The sequence below is a fragment of the Danio rerio genome, chromosome 4 (genome assembly GCF_052040795.2).
Source record: "Danio rerio strain M-AB ecotype USA chromosome 4, GRCz13ab, whole genome shotgun sequence".
In the NCBI taxonomy this organism is placed as follows: domain Eukaryota; kingdom Metazoa; phylum Chordata; class Actinopteri; order Cypriniformes; family Danionidae; genus Danio; species Danio rerio.
In genome coordinates this window covers 8,285,464-8,302,500 of record NC_141024.2, presented here as the reverse complement: position 1 = coordinate 8,302,500, position 17,037 = coordinate 8,285,464, and the positions used below count along the sequence as shown (strand labels likewise).

The 17,037-nt window shown below is 35.0% G+C and overlaps 1 protein-coding gene across 2 annotated transcripts in view; it reads left to right on the top strand.

Annotated features, from left to right (window-relative positions):
- The window catches only part of mcm10 (minichromosome maintenance 10 replication initiation factor), an 18,759-nt gene extending 1,739 nt beyond the window's left edge, over positions 1-17,020 (top strand). The window contains exons 2-18 of one of the 2 annotated variants that reach the window (XM_088649803.1): positions 110-346; positions 2,189-2,428; positions 2,955-3,147; positions 4,954-5,119; positions 5,207-5,374; positions 7,525-7,641; positions 7,721-7,914; positions 7,996-8,066; positions 8,141-8,254; positions 9,642-9,759; positions 9,878-10,094; positions 10,846-10,978; positions 11,499-11,635; positions 11,856-11,969; positions 14,295-14,440; positions 15,354-15,396; positions 16,708-17,020. In XM_088649803.1, coding sequence (XP_088505929.1) covers positions 127-346; positions 2,189-2,428; positions 2,955-3,147; positions 4,954-5,119; positions 5,207-5,374; positions 7,525-7,641; positions 7,721-7,914; positions 7,996-8,066; positions 8,141-8,254; positions 9,642-9,759; positions 9,878-10,094; positions 10,846-10,978; positions 11,499-11,635; positions 11,856-11,969; positions 14,295-14,440; positions 15,354-15,396; positions 16,708-16,791 — 2,475 coding nt within the window. In that variant the 5' untranslated portion in view covers positions 110-126 and the 3' untranslated portion in view covers positions 16,792-17,020. 2 annotated transcript variants of the gene reach the window in all.
- The last annotated feature ends 17 nt before the right edge of the window (positions 17,021-17,037 follow it).

Genomic DNA, 17,037 nt, shown 5'->3' with positions numbered 1-17,037 from the left:
AATATATAAGAACAAACTATGCTCTACAGTGTAAATGTATGAACTCGGCTCAATAAATTGTATTGTTTAATGGTGTCATATTGATCTGCCTTCATATGTCTGACATCAGAGGAGGAGAATCTGGACATGCTGCTGTCTTTATTTGCGGAGAGTGAGGGCCAGGATCTGGAGAGTCCTGCTGCGGAGGAGGGTGAAGACAATCTGGACGATCTCTTCGATGAGGATGATGACGGCGAGCAATATATCGAGCCTGAGGAGGTTGAAGAAGAGAAAGAAGAAGAAGAAGAAGTGTCACCTGGGAAGTCAAGCTCGTCTGACTTGAATAAGTCAAAAGAAGATCTGGAGGGTAATGCGCTGCTCTGTGGTGATTCTAGGCATCTTTAGGATGCATTTACATATCATTCATTGGTTTGTTCAAATGCAAAGTTTTTACTTTGTCTTTTTAAACTAACATTTTGCACACAGACCCACAAAAACGACTAAAGATGTAGCATGCCAGGCTAGGGACTGGTGATTGGAGAATTTAATTTTCAGCCCCATTTTTGTGTAAATTAACAGCTATAAATGCATAGAAAGCTTGTAGATGAAACCAGTGTAATGTAAACACTCCCTTACACTGTGTCATAACAAGGGCCAGACGGAATCTGCGGCGGTTTTTTTGCTATTTCTGTGGAGAATTTTGGTAAAAGTCTGCAGATTTCTGCGGAATTATTCATCATCATAACTGAAACCTTAATATATATATATATATATATATATATATATATATATATATATATATATATATATATATATATATATATATATCTATATATATATATCTTTTAAACTTTTATTTAATGTTTAAAATGCAAATCCAACTAGATTCACTTTATTTGGTAAATAAAGCAAGTTTGTCATATAATATAACTAGTAAAAGACAGAAAATATTACTGTACAAACTGCATTGCACATAAATCAGATACACATCTTCACATTAGTCAATAATATTACTAAAATTAATTAAAAAAAACAGAATAAATTTAAATGTACACACATTTACTCAAGTAAATAAACAGAATTAATGACGGGCTAAAAATCTGCGGAATTCTGTGCGCGCAGATTCAGGGTGGGCCTAGTCATAACAACACTTGATTAGATTAGATTAGATTAGATTCAACTTTATTGTCATTACACATGTACAGGTACAATGCAACGAAATGCAGTTCAGGTCTAACCAGCAGTGCAATTGCAGCAAGTGCATGATAGAGGTATAAGTTATAAAGTGCAGTTATAGAAAAACTATGGTGATATTTACAGATAGATGTACTATGAACATTATATACAGGTTGGATTAGCTGTGAACAGATTTACAATATATGAATATATGTACAGGTTGCTATTAATAATCAGTAGTGTGCAGATAAATAAGCATGATTACAAGTGTATATGTTACAATATATGAATATATGTACAGGTTGCTATTAATAATCAGTAGTGTGCAGATAAAGAAGCATGATTACAAGTGTATATGTACAGTGGGTGTGTACTTAATTACAAATGTCCATGTGCAGTGGGTATGTACAGTTCAAATAAGTAGATCAGTGCAATGTGGTGCAGTAATTGTGCTTAACTGTTAACTGTTTGCTAGTGAAATGCTCATTTTTTCCACTTAGACTTACTTTGCGTCCTGTAAATAGCGAATGCGCTCTTGGCGCGACGCAGCTGACTCTTAAAGGGAATGGGAGATGAGACTCTAATTGGTTTATTCTCAAAACACACCTATAACTCATTAAGAAAATAAACTCAACCCTTTTAGCCCATGCGCCACGGCGCAAAGCAGGTTTTCCCGTCCTTAAATTAGCAAAAATGCGTTCTGACACGCCCTAAAAGCGTTTGCGTCCTGCCTTTTGCGCTCTGCGCATGCACCGTCAAAATAGATCCTATAGACTCCTACGCAGTGTGTAAACCAATAGATTGAAGCTTTCATTTCTTCCTTCCTCTATAATGTACCTGTACATATTAGTACCCGTGTTCTGTGTTTTAAATATTTCATGTTTATATGTGGTCTTACTTTGTAAACAATGTATCTTTTTAATTGTTTTGTTTTAATTATTTTACTGTCTGCAAGCGTTGTTGCACTTATTTGCCAAAGACAAAAATCCTCTCTGGGACAAATAAAGTTTATCCAATCCTATTTGTTTTCCAGCTGAGCTGAAATTAATGCAGGAGAAAATGCAAAAACTACAACAGCAGCTGGAGGCCTCACAGAAGACCACACCAGCTCAAAACAAACCCGCCGTCCAGAGACAAAGCACTAAATCCTTAACCTCACCTCAAGCGCCTGTGAAAACTACCCCACCAACAGTACGAGATAGCGATGGCTCTCCATCAAACATCACGGCAAAGCTGAAAAACAAGCAGAGGACGGCCCACCAACCCAAAGCAGGTGGATATCAAGTTACAAGCCTTAGTTTTTAATCTTATGAATTTATTTATTGCAGTTGATGTTTTATCGTTATTTTGTTTTAATGATCACAGACAGGGTTCATACACATTTTTACTACTAAAATTCAATGACGTTTCCATGACTTTTCCAGGACTTTCAAGTAAATTTTCATGACCTAATGTTTCGTGTAATGTCTATGTATGTGTGAATAATAATAAGCAAAAAACAGTGCACGTTCAAAGTTATTACAGCATATCATAAATATTTACTTTGAATGAATCTTAATATCTATGTAAAATTTATTTAGATAATGCTCACACAGCACTAATAATGTGAGAGCATGTGTTTGGCCATGGACATTAAAGAAGTAAAAACAAACCCATATTTAAGTATACAGATATTTGTTAAACTAATGTCCATGACTTTTCCAAAACAAGTCTCTCCTTCTCTATTGCATTTCTATTTTTTTCTCTTGTGTTGTGAAAGGTTTTTAAACATTTTCAAACGCCTTTCTTATGTAAATCAGCCTCTTCAGAAAGGCAGATTCCTATTGGTCAGAGTACGAACCAACCTCAGCCGATGAGAGACGGTGCTAAAGTGAACAGCATGTTAAAGTCACCTCCCCTTATCAAGACTCCTCCCACTGTGCGGCAGCCCACGCCACGTCTACCTGTCAATCAAGAGGTGGCCGTGGAGAAGTTTTCTGGTCTCCGACTCAGGTTAGTTTAAAGATGATAGATGCTGTTTAAATTGTTTATTGTTAATAGCTTATTTTTCACAAAGTCTCATTCACTTCTATTCATTTTTAGCCATATAAAAAAAAACATTAAGCTCATTATGCTGCTTGATGATGCAAAATGACATTTTAAATTATATTGTTTAAGCTTTTATGTATAATCATAAACACACTTGTTTGGAGAGCAAGAAGTATATTATTAACCCGTTTATTACTCCTAGTCATTTCTCGTAAGCTAGAAGTTTATTCATCGTAAGCTATGCGCATTTCCACATAGCAGAATAAGGTCAATACATTCAAGTTAATGAGCATAAGACTCGTTTTAAATGCCTTTGAATAATGATTAGCTGATTGGTCAGCTAATAATGCTTTTTTCAACATGCTGCGATTTGGGACATAATAATTCTATTTTCAAATACTATTTAGGATGGATAGTAGGGCTGCACGATTCTGGCAAATATGTGAATCACGTTTTTTTTCTTTGCTTAAAATCACATTTTTCTCACGATTCTGTAAATTTAAAATTAAGGTTATTATGATTAGCCTATTGTTATTGTTAATTCTCAAACATATGGTAAAACAACAACAATATTAGGCCTGTGTGTTGGTCTACTGTTGCTTAAAATGCTACATTTTTTATAGTTGTTATGGTGGACTTGAACAGACTTTCAATATCCTGTTTGTTAATTCACAGTAAAATTATGACATCTAAATATAACTATTCATAATTACAAACTTGATTTATTATGTTTAAGACATAAGCTTTTCATCTGATTTTGACAGGATTTTGTTTTCACTGGTAAAATTAGAACTTTGTCATTATCAGATTTCTTCATGCATTATAATCAACATTATAGGCTAGGGTTGTTATACTGACACAGTAAACATTTATTTTCATGCACAACACTTTGTGTTCGCAGTGAAAGAAAAAAAAACATCAAATGCTTGTCGTAGTCATAACTCTTAAATGAGATATGATCATTTAAATGATGTGCGCACAGGTTTCACTTTCACTTCTGAGTGCAGCTCATGGCTGCAGTCACTGTGAGAAAAAACGAATGCATGTAAATCAAAGCTCCTGCACGGCCCTCAAACGATCGCTCTGTGCAACGAACTGAAAGTTTTTCACAACTTCATTACCTGTTATTCATAGCCTGTGCAGATTATGTTCACTAAAGTAGGCGTCATGGGGTGTGCACGCACGCGTTCTCGGTACAAACACCTCGCGGCCAGCTCATGTGTGATTTCGCGGCCACGAATACTTCATTACATGAGGACAGAAATGACATCTGTGGGTGTATTATAATTTATAAACACAGTATGTGACACTTTTAACGCCATTTGAAGGTGTCAATGTTGTTGTGAAGACTTGTGCAACTTACTTGCTTCTCTCCTGACCTCAAATATGGTTGGCTGAATCAAGATGGTGTGTAGGGTCGAATCAAGATTGTGATCTTTTTTCGATAAATCGTGCAGCCCTAACGGATAGTATGCAAATTGGGACGCAGCACTAGTGTTTGCCATATTGCCAATATGCCATCAAATTAAAAGGATTATTATGACTATATTATTATCTGGAAAATAAGAGTTTTTGTGTGGTTTTTTGGAGGTAGACCGGTTTTGCATACAATCAAATCTTTTTTTTTTTTCCTTTTTTATCTCCCTTTTTTCCCCTTTTCTTTTGTTTTGAAATTTTTCTTTGTGTATTTTATAGATGTATTGTGGTGTCTGTATTATTGTGAAAAAATCTATTATAAAAAGCACTATGATTTTGTATTATTCTTCTCAGGAAGCCACGTCTGTCTTCCATAGACATTGAGCAGAAAATGGCCAGCCGCAAACTGATCAGGCTCTCCCAGCTGCCCGATCGACTGGCCAGAGACAATTTAGAGGACAGCGATTGGGTCACGTTTGCCGTGATCATAAATAAGATCACTCCACAGAGCAAAAACAATGTAATGGAGCAGCAAATCTGAGATTTAACATCTTATCATATTGATTTTATATTGTATATTTGATTACAAATTGTTTTATTTCTGTAGGGGAAAACCTTCAGCATCTGGAAGCTGAATGATCTCCATAATCTGGAAGTGAACGTGTCTCTCTTTCTGTTCGGGTCTGTTCACACTGACCTGTGGAAGACTGACACCGGGACAGTGATTGGAATCCTCAATCCCAACACGATGAAGAACAAAGAAGGCTCCAATGAGGTTTGTTTATATTTTCCTGGTGATCCGAAATCAAAAAAGGTTTATACTCTGTCAAAGGCCATCCTGTAGCCAGCGTATTAAAATAATAAGCAGTAACCTTGCTCTCAAAAAGCTGGCACCTATAAAAAAATATGATTTTTATCAAATATAACCAAAAGCACTTTAACTATAAAGCATGTTCTTTTGCACAGGGGTCAAATCTAGGTCCTGGAGGGCCGCAGCTCTGCACAGTTTAGTTCCAACCCCAATTAAACACTAAAGCTGTGGTCACACTGCAATTTCTCCTTATAGACTTCCATTCATACGCATGCGTATGCAAAAGACTGAAAATGCAAGCTCGTGCAATAAGTTTCGCAGTTCAAGCTTGGTGAACTCTGACATGCGAAATCGCATCACTTGACTGCCTGAGACCGACTGAAGATCAACATGACTGCTCTGTACAGAAGTTAAAATTATGGACCAATCGCTCCCTTTTTTTTAATGTGTAATCATCTTGTATTATCCGGCCTCTTTTCGCAGCGCCGTACTACAGAATTTCGCATGCTCAAACTCTAGTGTGATCGCGCCATTACCTGTAGGTTTCAAACAAGCCTGAAGAACTCGGTTAGTTTGATCAGGTGTGTTTAATTAGGGTTAAAGCTAAACTGTGCAGAGCTGCGGCCCTTCAGGAACTGGATTTAACACCTGTGTTCTATTGAAGTGTGTTGGTTTTAGTTCTGTGAGGAATAAATTTATTCAGCTCATTCTGAGGCAACTTTTAACAATGTTAATCCAAATGCAATTTAAAGTTTTTAGCAAGAATAAATTGTAAAATCTTAATTTAATCTGTCTCCGATATACTTTTTCACCCCATGAAATAGGCATTAGAAGCTGGCATGGCGTTAAACGCAAACCAACATAAAATATGGACCTTGTTTAACTATTTTGTAACCAGGTGCAACGTTTTTGGATGCTTGAGCTGTCAAATCCCTTTTTTAATGTCTGTTATAATGTTCAGATATCTTTTATTCCTGTAAAACAATTAATGGATTTGATTAACCATCAGACGACAAAATAACACATTGGAAAGCTGTGAAATGCACAAAAAAAGTGTATTATTCTTATTTTAATAGAATGTTTTTAATGTATTTTTATCATTATTTTTTTGTTCTATGCACATTTGCTTGTTCGATTCAAGATGTTTTAATAATTCAGAATAAATGTGTTTTTTTCTTTTATATTTTAGCTCTGAAATTCAAAGAAAAAGCCAATAAATATATTTAGCATAAAAAAGGTTTTATACACTTAAAGCACAGCTGAGGTTATAAATGCATGGAACCAACATCAGTATTTTTGATTAAAGGGAAATAGAAGCTGCAAAACAGGCACATCTCCTTGAATGTGACTGAATGTTTAATTCCTCCTGAGGACTTGAAACCCATCATCAATTTGTACATAAACGAATCATGGCAAAGAGAATGGGACAACTGTATCAACAACAAATTACATGAAATTAACCTGAAAATAAATGACAGACATTTAGCAAATTATAATTTTGAGACCAGGCATGATCAGACGGTCTATACCAGATGTCGAATTGGACATTCTAGGTTGACACATTCATATTTATTAAATAACAAAGAATCACCTAAATGTAATTACTGCCAGACTGCTCTTACCATCAAACATATTTTGTTGGAATGCAGAAGTTTAAATTCCATTGGACAACATTTTTATAAGGAGAGTACTTTGATGGACATTTTTAAAAACATACCACCTGGGAGAGTTTAAATTTTTTTTAAATCAAAAATAGAGCTGAAAAATCATATTTAACTTTAAATAAATTTTTGTGTGAATTCTATCTATTTCTATTTTATACATTTTTCTAAGTAACTTTTTTTAGTGTAATGCAAATTTGTTTTTTATCATGTAATATTTTAATATATATCCATTTGGCCACGAAATAGCCATAAGTTGCTGATGTGGCATTAAATATGTAATAAATCAATAAATAAAAGGGTAATATATGACTTATTTTTGATAGACATCACTTATGCACATTTATATGAATAAACACTTGTGATTTTCAAAATGTTAAATCACTCGAGTAAAACAGTTTGCGTCGTGTGTTCATTTCTAACATCAGTAATGTAGTATTTGTCTCTCTCCAGCTCAGCCTGACAGTGGATCACCCACAGAAAGTCCTCATAATAGGAGAAGCCATGGACTTTGGCACCTGCAAGGCTAAAAAGAAGAACGGGGATTCTTGCACTCAACTTGTCAACTTGGTGAGTCTCCAAACATCAAGCTTTTCTGGGAAAAAGAAAATCCCTGATCAGTTTATTCATTATTTGTTTGTTTGAACAGTATGAATGCCAGTTCTGTCAGTACCACGTTAAAGCCCAATACAAGAAAATGAGCTCCAAGAGGGCGGAGCTTCAGTCCAGCTTTACAGGTTCCGCCCCTGGTAAAGGAAGGGGGCGGGGCAGTTTGAAGGAGCGCCTGTGCCATTCTGATTTCCACTATGGCGGCATGTCATCACTCGCTTGTGCGCCCTCAATGTGAGTTTACGGCATCCCATAAACATCACCTCCATCGAAATTCACCCCACAATTAATGCATGAATCTTTTGTTTTTGACAGGTCTGCCCCACAGCCAAAGAAACAACCCACTATACAGTCTGCTTTGGCATCCATCCCAACTAAGAAACTCGGTAAACTCTCTTTCCACCTATATGATGTTTTATACATCTGTTTATGGTTTCTAATCAAGTGTTACGTCTTGTAGTTCTGAACTCAGGTCAGGTGTCGGGCTGTTCAGAGGATTTCAGAGGTCTGATGTCTATGCCCACGCCTGGAGCACTTAACATCAAGAGACATTTAGGACAATCCAAGAGTTCAGGTAAGTTTATTCAGTTACAATTCAATTCATGTTTATTTGTATAGCGCTTTTACAATGTTCTCTTAGTAAAGTTCTAGTAAGTTGAGACTACGTCAGTCCAGTTTTCAGAGTTGAAGTTCAGTGTGGTTTAACTTTCACTGCTAAAACACTGAAGAGTAAATCCATCAATGTGCAGCTCCACAAGTCCCAAACCAAGCAAGCCAGCGGCAACCAGGGCGAAGAACATAACTTCACCAATTGACGACAATGAAGGGAAAAAAAACCTTGAGAGAAACCAGGCTAAGTTGGGCATTAGCATTTCTCCTCTGGCCAAACTTCTTGTGCAGAGCTCCAGTCTAGGCGCTGGAGGCTGAAGAACGCTGGACATCCATCGAGCGTTCTTTTTATTTACATAGTTCTGGAAAAAAACCTACATCAGCATGATAACCGGTGCCTTAATTGACCAAATCTATCTGTCGGGAAATTTTATTGCAAGTGTAATTAATTTTGGCTGAAGTCTCCTTCATTAACACAGGGGAGGCGGGCTTTATGACTTGTACAGCAGCCAGTACCCCAGGGGTGATCTAACGGCTGGCAGCGTCACACAAAAGCAAACTTGGATGGTACATATTGTAGCTCCTCCCCTTTTTTTATAACAGCCAATAGCGTTTTGTTTTTAACACAGCTCTGTCAGTTGAAATCAAGTACATAAATTAAAATGCAAGTGAGAAGCTTCATGAAGGGAGCAGGGCATGTCAGATACTAGAGAGCACTTGATTGGTCAGAAAATTTGATGAGAAACTGAAGTATGAGGTGACATCATTGATCCGTTTAGGCGTGAAGTGACAAACAGCAAGCTTTGAATGTTTATATCTTCTACATGTGTTTTGTTTTCACTGTTTGGAGCACGCTAGCTTATAGATATCCTTAAAACTAACATATTTATTGGCACCAATGGCGTACTGGTTAGTGCGTTGACACGTGCACTTCGGTGCTCACGGCGACCCGAGTTCGATTCCCACCTCGAGGTCCTATGGTGATCTTTCCCCTCTCTCTGCTCCCCAAACTCTCTTGTCAACTTTCTCTACTGTCCTATCAATTAAAGGTGAAAACCCTGGAAAAAAAAAAATAATAAGATACTTAAACCTAAAAAAAAACATAATTTTTGATCTTACGTGACCTTTTAATTTATAAAAGCTATTATTGAAAGATGCACAATATGGTCACTGAACACATGAATGTTTTCTGATGCTGCAGTTCTGTTTTGGGCCAGCAGATGTCTGCCGAATATCCCTTCACAACCGAGACTAAAGCAAACCAAATGTTTATGGTCCTGGAATATATAACTTTAATGCACCATGCACATTTAATCTCTGATGTACTTTTTTATTTTATCCACCCTTTTTAGCCGTGGCAGGATCTTCAGTTCAGTCAGTATCTGCCTCTGACCTGCTCAAACAGCAGAAAGAGCAGCACCAGCAGAGGATGATGGCCCGAAAGAAGAGGGCAGAAGAGATTCAGAAGAGGTAAGACACATTTTCTATAGTTAATCTTGATTATTCATTACATTACATTTCAAAACTAGTTTTTCTTATTTAGTCTTTATTGTGAATACACTATAACTACAAGTCTTTCTCTACTCAGGGTGCTTCAGAGTGGCGGAGCTCCTGTCGCTTCATCTCGGCCCAATGTAAGCAGGGGTCCACTGCTTTCCCCGAAAGCAGCTTCAGAGGGTCCTAAAGGCTCTGGGTCCAGTCTCTCAGGGCCCGCTGTGCCCACCCTCGGTCGTGGCTTTTCAGAAGGAGAGGACATTGTTTTTGATATGTCTCCACCTTCATCAAAGAGCCTCTCAGCTACAAAGGTACACGTCTGGAAAAGGGCTGCACCATTTTTAAGCAAGTGTTCACTATGTAACAGAGTTGCTGTGTGTGTGTATATATGTGTAATATAAACCAACATGGACAAAAGTGATGGTACCTTTCCAAACAACAAAAAAAAAAATGTTGATTAATACAAAATTTGAGAAAATAATCCTCAATGAAAATCAGATATTGCTCTTGAACTGTGGTTTAACATGAGCATTAAAAAGGCAAACTAATGAAACGGGCCTGGAAGAAATTGAAGAGTACCAATATAAGTATAAGTAAGTAGATAGATAGATAGATAGATAGATAGATAGATAGATAGATAGATAGATAGATAGATAGATAGATAGATAGATAGATAGATAGATAGATAGATAGATAGATAGATAGATAGATAGATAGATAGATAGATAGATAGATAGATAGATAGATAGATAGATCCATTTACCCATGATTTACAGAAGATAGCACGTATCTTTGTCTAATGTTACATCCCAAAATATTCCCGTGATCCCCGTGCAATGAACATTATTTCACACATATTTTGACATTTTGCACAAATTATAGATATTTTAGGACACATTTCACTGAAATCTTTTATACTTTTTAAGTATATAACATATATATTTTTTACATTTTTATTTGCATTGTCTCAATAAAAAAAGAGATTCTGAGCTTCCCGTTTTTTCCATTTCCTGTTTTCAGCATGATTTTCATTTCAATTTGCTTCAATTTTTTTTTCCGTAGCTGGCAGCAGTGAGGAAACTCCAAGCTAAAGGCTCAGTCATCGTTAAAGAAGACCCGAATGCTGTTAAACGCAAGCGAGCAAACAGTGGTGACATCACAGGTCGAGTCGAGCGTAACATCGTCAAAGCCAAAGGTACAAACCCCAAATTCACCCATAAATGAACATTTACTCACCGTTACCCTCAAGTGTTTCCATTTTTTTTGGATGAATGAAGGTTGAAGACTGGTAGCCATTGACATCCATAGTAGGAAAAACATTATAGAAGTAATGGTTTTTGTTTTCTGTTGTTTACAAATGAAGATATTTTGAAGAATGTTGAAGACTTGTAGCCATAGGAGGAAAAACATACTATGGAAGTCAATGTTGTTGTTTTTTTCTGTTAAACACAAGAAAAGATATTTCAAAGAATGTTGGAAACTGGCAGCCATTGACATTCATAGTATGAAAAAACATATTATAGATGTCAATGTCTATTGTTTTGGGACAAATGAAGAGGCCGTATATAAAAAGAAGGGGGACATTTTAATTCTAGATGAAATTTAAAGGATTTACTTCGAATCTAAATGGTGAATAAGTTTTGTTTGGTGAATTATACATGTGAGACAGTGTTTGCAGACATCACTCGAGACTCCTCTAAAATCTCTATCTGTAGTAACGGATGAAAATTCAGCCAGCGAGGAGGAGGAGCCAGCGATGAAGAAGAGGCGGGAACAGCTGGAGTACATTCAGTCAGAAGAGTTTCAGCGTATCCTCAACGCCAAGTCATCAAACTCATGGATGATGGGAGAGGTGTGTGTGTGTTGGCTGAGCATCAGTGAGCATGTGTTTTCATATGACTGTCAGCGCTATGATAAATGATGTCACAATGGGTGGGTGGAGCTTAACAGCAGGATCCGGCACAGCAAGTTAGATGACTGTATTTGTTTTGGATGCTGTAGTAAGGGATATGGAATTATTGTATATTAGGATTGGATATTTTTTTATGTTTGATGTAATTTCTGTTGTCTAGATTGAGGAGCGGGCCATGCAGGAGTACTTCGAGCCACTTGTGCAAAAAGAGAAGATGGAGGAGAAGATGAAGAGCATCAGGGAGATGAAATGTCGGGCCGTCACATGTAAAACTGTAAGTCAGATTTTTACTTTTTTGTTGTTATTATTTTACAAAGAAACTCAATCAAGTTTAGAACAACGTGACGGTAAGTAAATCGTGAGGAATATTTGATATATGTAAATAAATACACAGTGCACAATAAATGAGTACAGAGGCTTTTGAAGATGAATTTTTGTATTGATTTCACAGTGAATATAGACAATAAAATTTAGAGCATCTAAAGACAATTAATACAATAACTATTCAACTGTTTTATTAATTAAAATGGGAAAAATAATACATTTAAACTCACAGTAGAGTCATTCATTTTCTTTTCGGCTTACTCCCTTTATTAATCTGGGATCACCACAGTGGAATGAACCGCCAACTTATCCAGCATATGTTTTATGCAGCGGATGCCCTTCCAACTGCAACCCATTACTGGGAAACACCCATACGCTCACACATTCACACACATACACCACAGACAATTTACCTATAGCACATGTCTTTGGACTGTGGGGGAAACCGGAGCACCCAGAGGAAATTCATACACTGGGAGAACATGCAAACTCCACACAGAAATGCCAACGGACCCAGCCGAGGCTCAAACCAGCATCGTTCTTGCTGTTGGGCGATCATGCTGCCCACTGCGCCACTGTGACGCCCCTCAAAGTAGATATTACAAAAACATTGTTTAAAAAACTAAAAAAGCACCACATAATGCTGTTGAACACAAACAAGCAAACAGGGATGACATCACGGCTCAAGTAGAGCATAACATCGTCTTTGAAGGGATAATTCACCCAAAATGAATATTTACTCACTGTTATGCTCACACAAAAAAGATATTTCGAAGAATGTTTAAAACTGGTAACTAATGCCTTTAAATTCAAAGTAGGTATTACAAACATAAAAAATCTGCAATATTTCAGCTAAATTGAACGTCTTTTTTATGGTTATCATGATTTTTTTATTTTCCTCTTTATTAAAATTGTGATGAATATTATTCCCTAGCATCTTGCACACTTTGCTAATGAAACAGTTTGCACAATTAATATCTCTAGAAACAGAAAAATAACACATTTAAGCCCAAAGTATTAATAAAAAAAAATGACAGACTGTCATGTATCTTTTTTTTTAAAGTGATCATGATTTTATTTATTTATTTATTTTCCTCTTTATTAAAATTGTAATAATTTTTCCCCCTAACATTAATTTGGGTGTACTAATTTTTGAAAACCAATTTTTGAGTAAAGTCATCTTTAGTTATTTTGTTTGATTAGTTCCAGTTTTGGCTTTGGTACTGACTAATGTAAAGTGTACTAATGTAGATGTAAGAGCATTTTTTAAACCTATACATGACATACTGGAGCGTTAATCTAACTGTACATGTACTATAAATGCTTAATTATACCTCAGACAAACTATACAAGTGCTTAATGTAAAATAGAAACAATATGTGCAACATTTTGTTCAACAAAGGTATTGAAAAAGTAAGTAGTGCAACATAATTTATAGTACATTCACAAGTAAACATTGTTTACTTTGAGTCCTTGTGAAATGGAGTTTAAGAAAAGTGTCCGGTGCATATAGAGGAGTGTTTCTACAGGTGGTTTGTCAAGCCCATTCACATGTGTAAGGCACGCTCCAGAAATGCACCATGTTTTTCTTGAGATATGTAGTGATTGCAAGACAGTGTCTGGTGCATATGATAGAATGCATTTTCTACAGGTGGTTTGTCAAGCCCACTCACATGTGAGAGGCACGCTCCAGAAATGCACCAGGTTTTTCTTGAGCTATATAGTGATTGTAAGACAGTGTCTGGTGCATATGATAGAATGCATTTTCTACAGGTGGTTTGTCAAGCCCACTCACATGTGAGAGGCACGCTCCAGAAATGCACCAGGTTTTGCTTGAGATATATAGTGATTGTAAGATAGTGTCTGGTGCATATGATAGAATGCATTTTCTACAGGTGGTTTGTCAAACCCACTCACCTCTATCTGCATTCTTTTATAGGTCAGAATAGGTCAAGAACAGGCGACCATTTATAGGTCAGGTTGTTTAAATACACAGATAACATTATCATTAAATGATTTATTAGGGTCACATGAAGTCTCATTCAGGTCCTTGCCAAAAGCGGAGCGATTTTTCAATGCGTCATTAGCAGCTGATCTTTATTTATTCACATGACGAAGCAGTTTTGAGTGTACACAGTCTCTCAGTAAATGTTGTTTAAGAGGAGCGAAAAGCAAAGGAAGCTCTCTGTGATGCTAATTAGATTTGAATTAGGTTTTGGAGTGTAAATCAAGGTCTGTTTGTGCGCTTTGCTTCATGAGCTGCTCTCGCCCGCAGTGTAAATACACCCACTTTAAACCAGCGGACCGCTGCGTGGAGGAGAAACACGACTATCACTGGCACGACGCCGTCAAACGCTTCTTCAAATGCCCCTGCGGACAGAGAAAGATCTGCCTGGCGCGGATGCCACACGGAGCCTGCAGGTGAGGCGCAGAACTCAGTTCATCATTCACTGCTTTATATTCAGGGGTCGCAGAAAGTGCTTGAAGATGTTTTCTGAAGTGCGAGAGCTGGAAGATCCTTGAAAACAGATACTCGAACAGCAGTGCTTGGAGACTCAGAAACTTTATTTGTCAAATAAATGTAAATTAATTTATGTAATTTAAATATATATATAAAAGACACTTATAATCTTTGTCTTATTATACTCTTATACTGTAAAAATATCTGTAAATAAGCAGTTTTCTGTAGTTAATTTTTTTTCACATTTATTTCTGCTTTTGAAGGGCATTATGGGATCTTGATCTTTCTTACAACAACTATTAATCTTGAAAAGTAAAAAAAAAAAAAAAAGTGACTTTTATTGTCATTTTTAATAGTTTAAGTGAGGTATTGTCTGGGTTGGTGTTGTAAATTACGGTACAAAAACCTTGTAATAAGCTGCCTGTACATTTTCTATTGTTTTTCAGACTTCTTCCTCTGTATATTATTTCCTATACATTATATCACTACTAAAATATCAGAGAAAGTCACTTTGTTAAACTGTAGAGTTGAGTTTTCAATATCAAAAGTCGACAAAGCAGAGCTCAACATCCAATGATGGAAAATTCACAACCGTAAATAAACAGAAAACACTTGTGAATTACTGAATGCAGAAACTGTATCGTTTACAGAGCAGTTTCTTCTTTATTTCATTTGAAGTGTAATGAGATCTATAATTGTTGTCCTAAAAACAAACTAAAATAGTGCTTGAAAATGTCTTTGTACAGTATCTGTATAAACCCTCTGTGGGTAGAGAAAGCAATATATTTTGATTTAATACTCAACTGTCTGTATAGAAGTTATTGTTGTTTTATTATTGATGTAATAACAGACCATTGACTCTTTCTGTTTTAGCCATTGTGGCCTTTTCAAGTGGGAAAGAGATGGCATGTTAAAGGTACAGTTTTATGTTCATTAATCACTATTTTTAGTGCTTTAAATCTCACACATTGATTCTGATTGCTTTAGATGTGTTTCTAAATATTGAATTTATATATATTCGAAAGTATTAGTTGCATTAATGACATGTTGTTTTTTTATTCATTTAAAGAAGTGTATTTGTCAAATATTATTAATTTATTCATCCGACTCTTAATCAGTTTGAGATGTTTTCATATACATAGTTGATTGTTTAATCAGTTTCCCTTTCGTTCATTATACTGTTTATTTGTCTTTTATTGTTTTATTATTGTCTTTTATTGTTTTAATTAATATTTATTTATAAAGAATTTATATATTTTACTGTAATTTATGTATTTTATTTATATTTTATGCAATTTTTGTCAGAATATTTCATTTTATTGTTTTTTTTTGTCATCAATTATATTTTATTACCCTAAATTTAGTTATTATTTTTAATTAACATTGCATAACCCTATTTATTTCATATCAATTTATTTATGAATCCTTTATATATTTTAATATAATTGTAGTTATTTTATTTATATTTTATACATTTTCTGATTATTTTATTCTATTGTATTTTTTTGTCATCAATTATATTTAATTACCCTAAATTTAGTTAGCATTTTTAATTAACATTGCATAACCCTATTTATTTAATATTTAATTATTTATGAATAGTTTATATATTAAGATATTTTAATATAATTTTTGTTATTTTATATATATATTATGCAATTTTTTTTGTCTGAATATTTTATTTAGCTTTTTTGTCATCAATTATTTTGTATTATCCTAAATTTAGTAAGCATTTTTAATTAACATTGCATAACCCTATTTATTGCATATTTGATATTTAACTATTTATGGATAATTTATATATTGAGATATTTTAATGTAATTTTAGTTTTATATATATATATATATATATATATATATATATATATATATAATGCAATTTTTTTTGTCTGAATATTTTATTCAGATTTTTTATTATATTTTCATTAATTATTATTAGTCATTAATTATATGTTATTACCCTAAATTAAATTAGCATTTTAATCAACATTGCATAACCCTATTTATTTCATATTTATTTATGAATAATTTAGATATTTTAATATAATTTTAGTTATTTATATTTTATGCCTTTTTTGAGAATATTTTCTTATCATCAATTGTATTTTATTACCCTAAATTTAGTTAGCGTTTATAATTAACATTCCATAACCTTATTTATTTATTTATTTTATATGTATACATTTGCCGGTTTGCTCTAGTTTTAACCTGCCTCTCATTTCCACAGGAGAAAAAGGGACCCAAAATCGGAGGGGAGCTTCTGATGCCACGTGGAGAAGAACAGCCCAAATTCCTCAACAGTTTAAAGTAGAGTCAGAACCCAAACTCCATCCGGGACCAGTCCAAATGCAGAAGAGCTTTCCATCATGCAAGACTAGTCCTAAAGGAGCCTTCATTTTAGTCTCTCACTGTTTGTTGCCTTTTTATATTCTTTTAAGATAAGCTGTAATAAATGTAAATATGTATTGTTATGATTTTAATTGTGAACTTTTATATCAACTGTGGTTCCCCTGAATTAAACTGAACCTGCTTGAACTTCATCGATTTGACTGGAGGC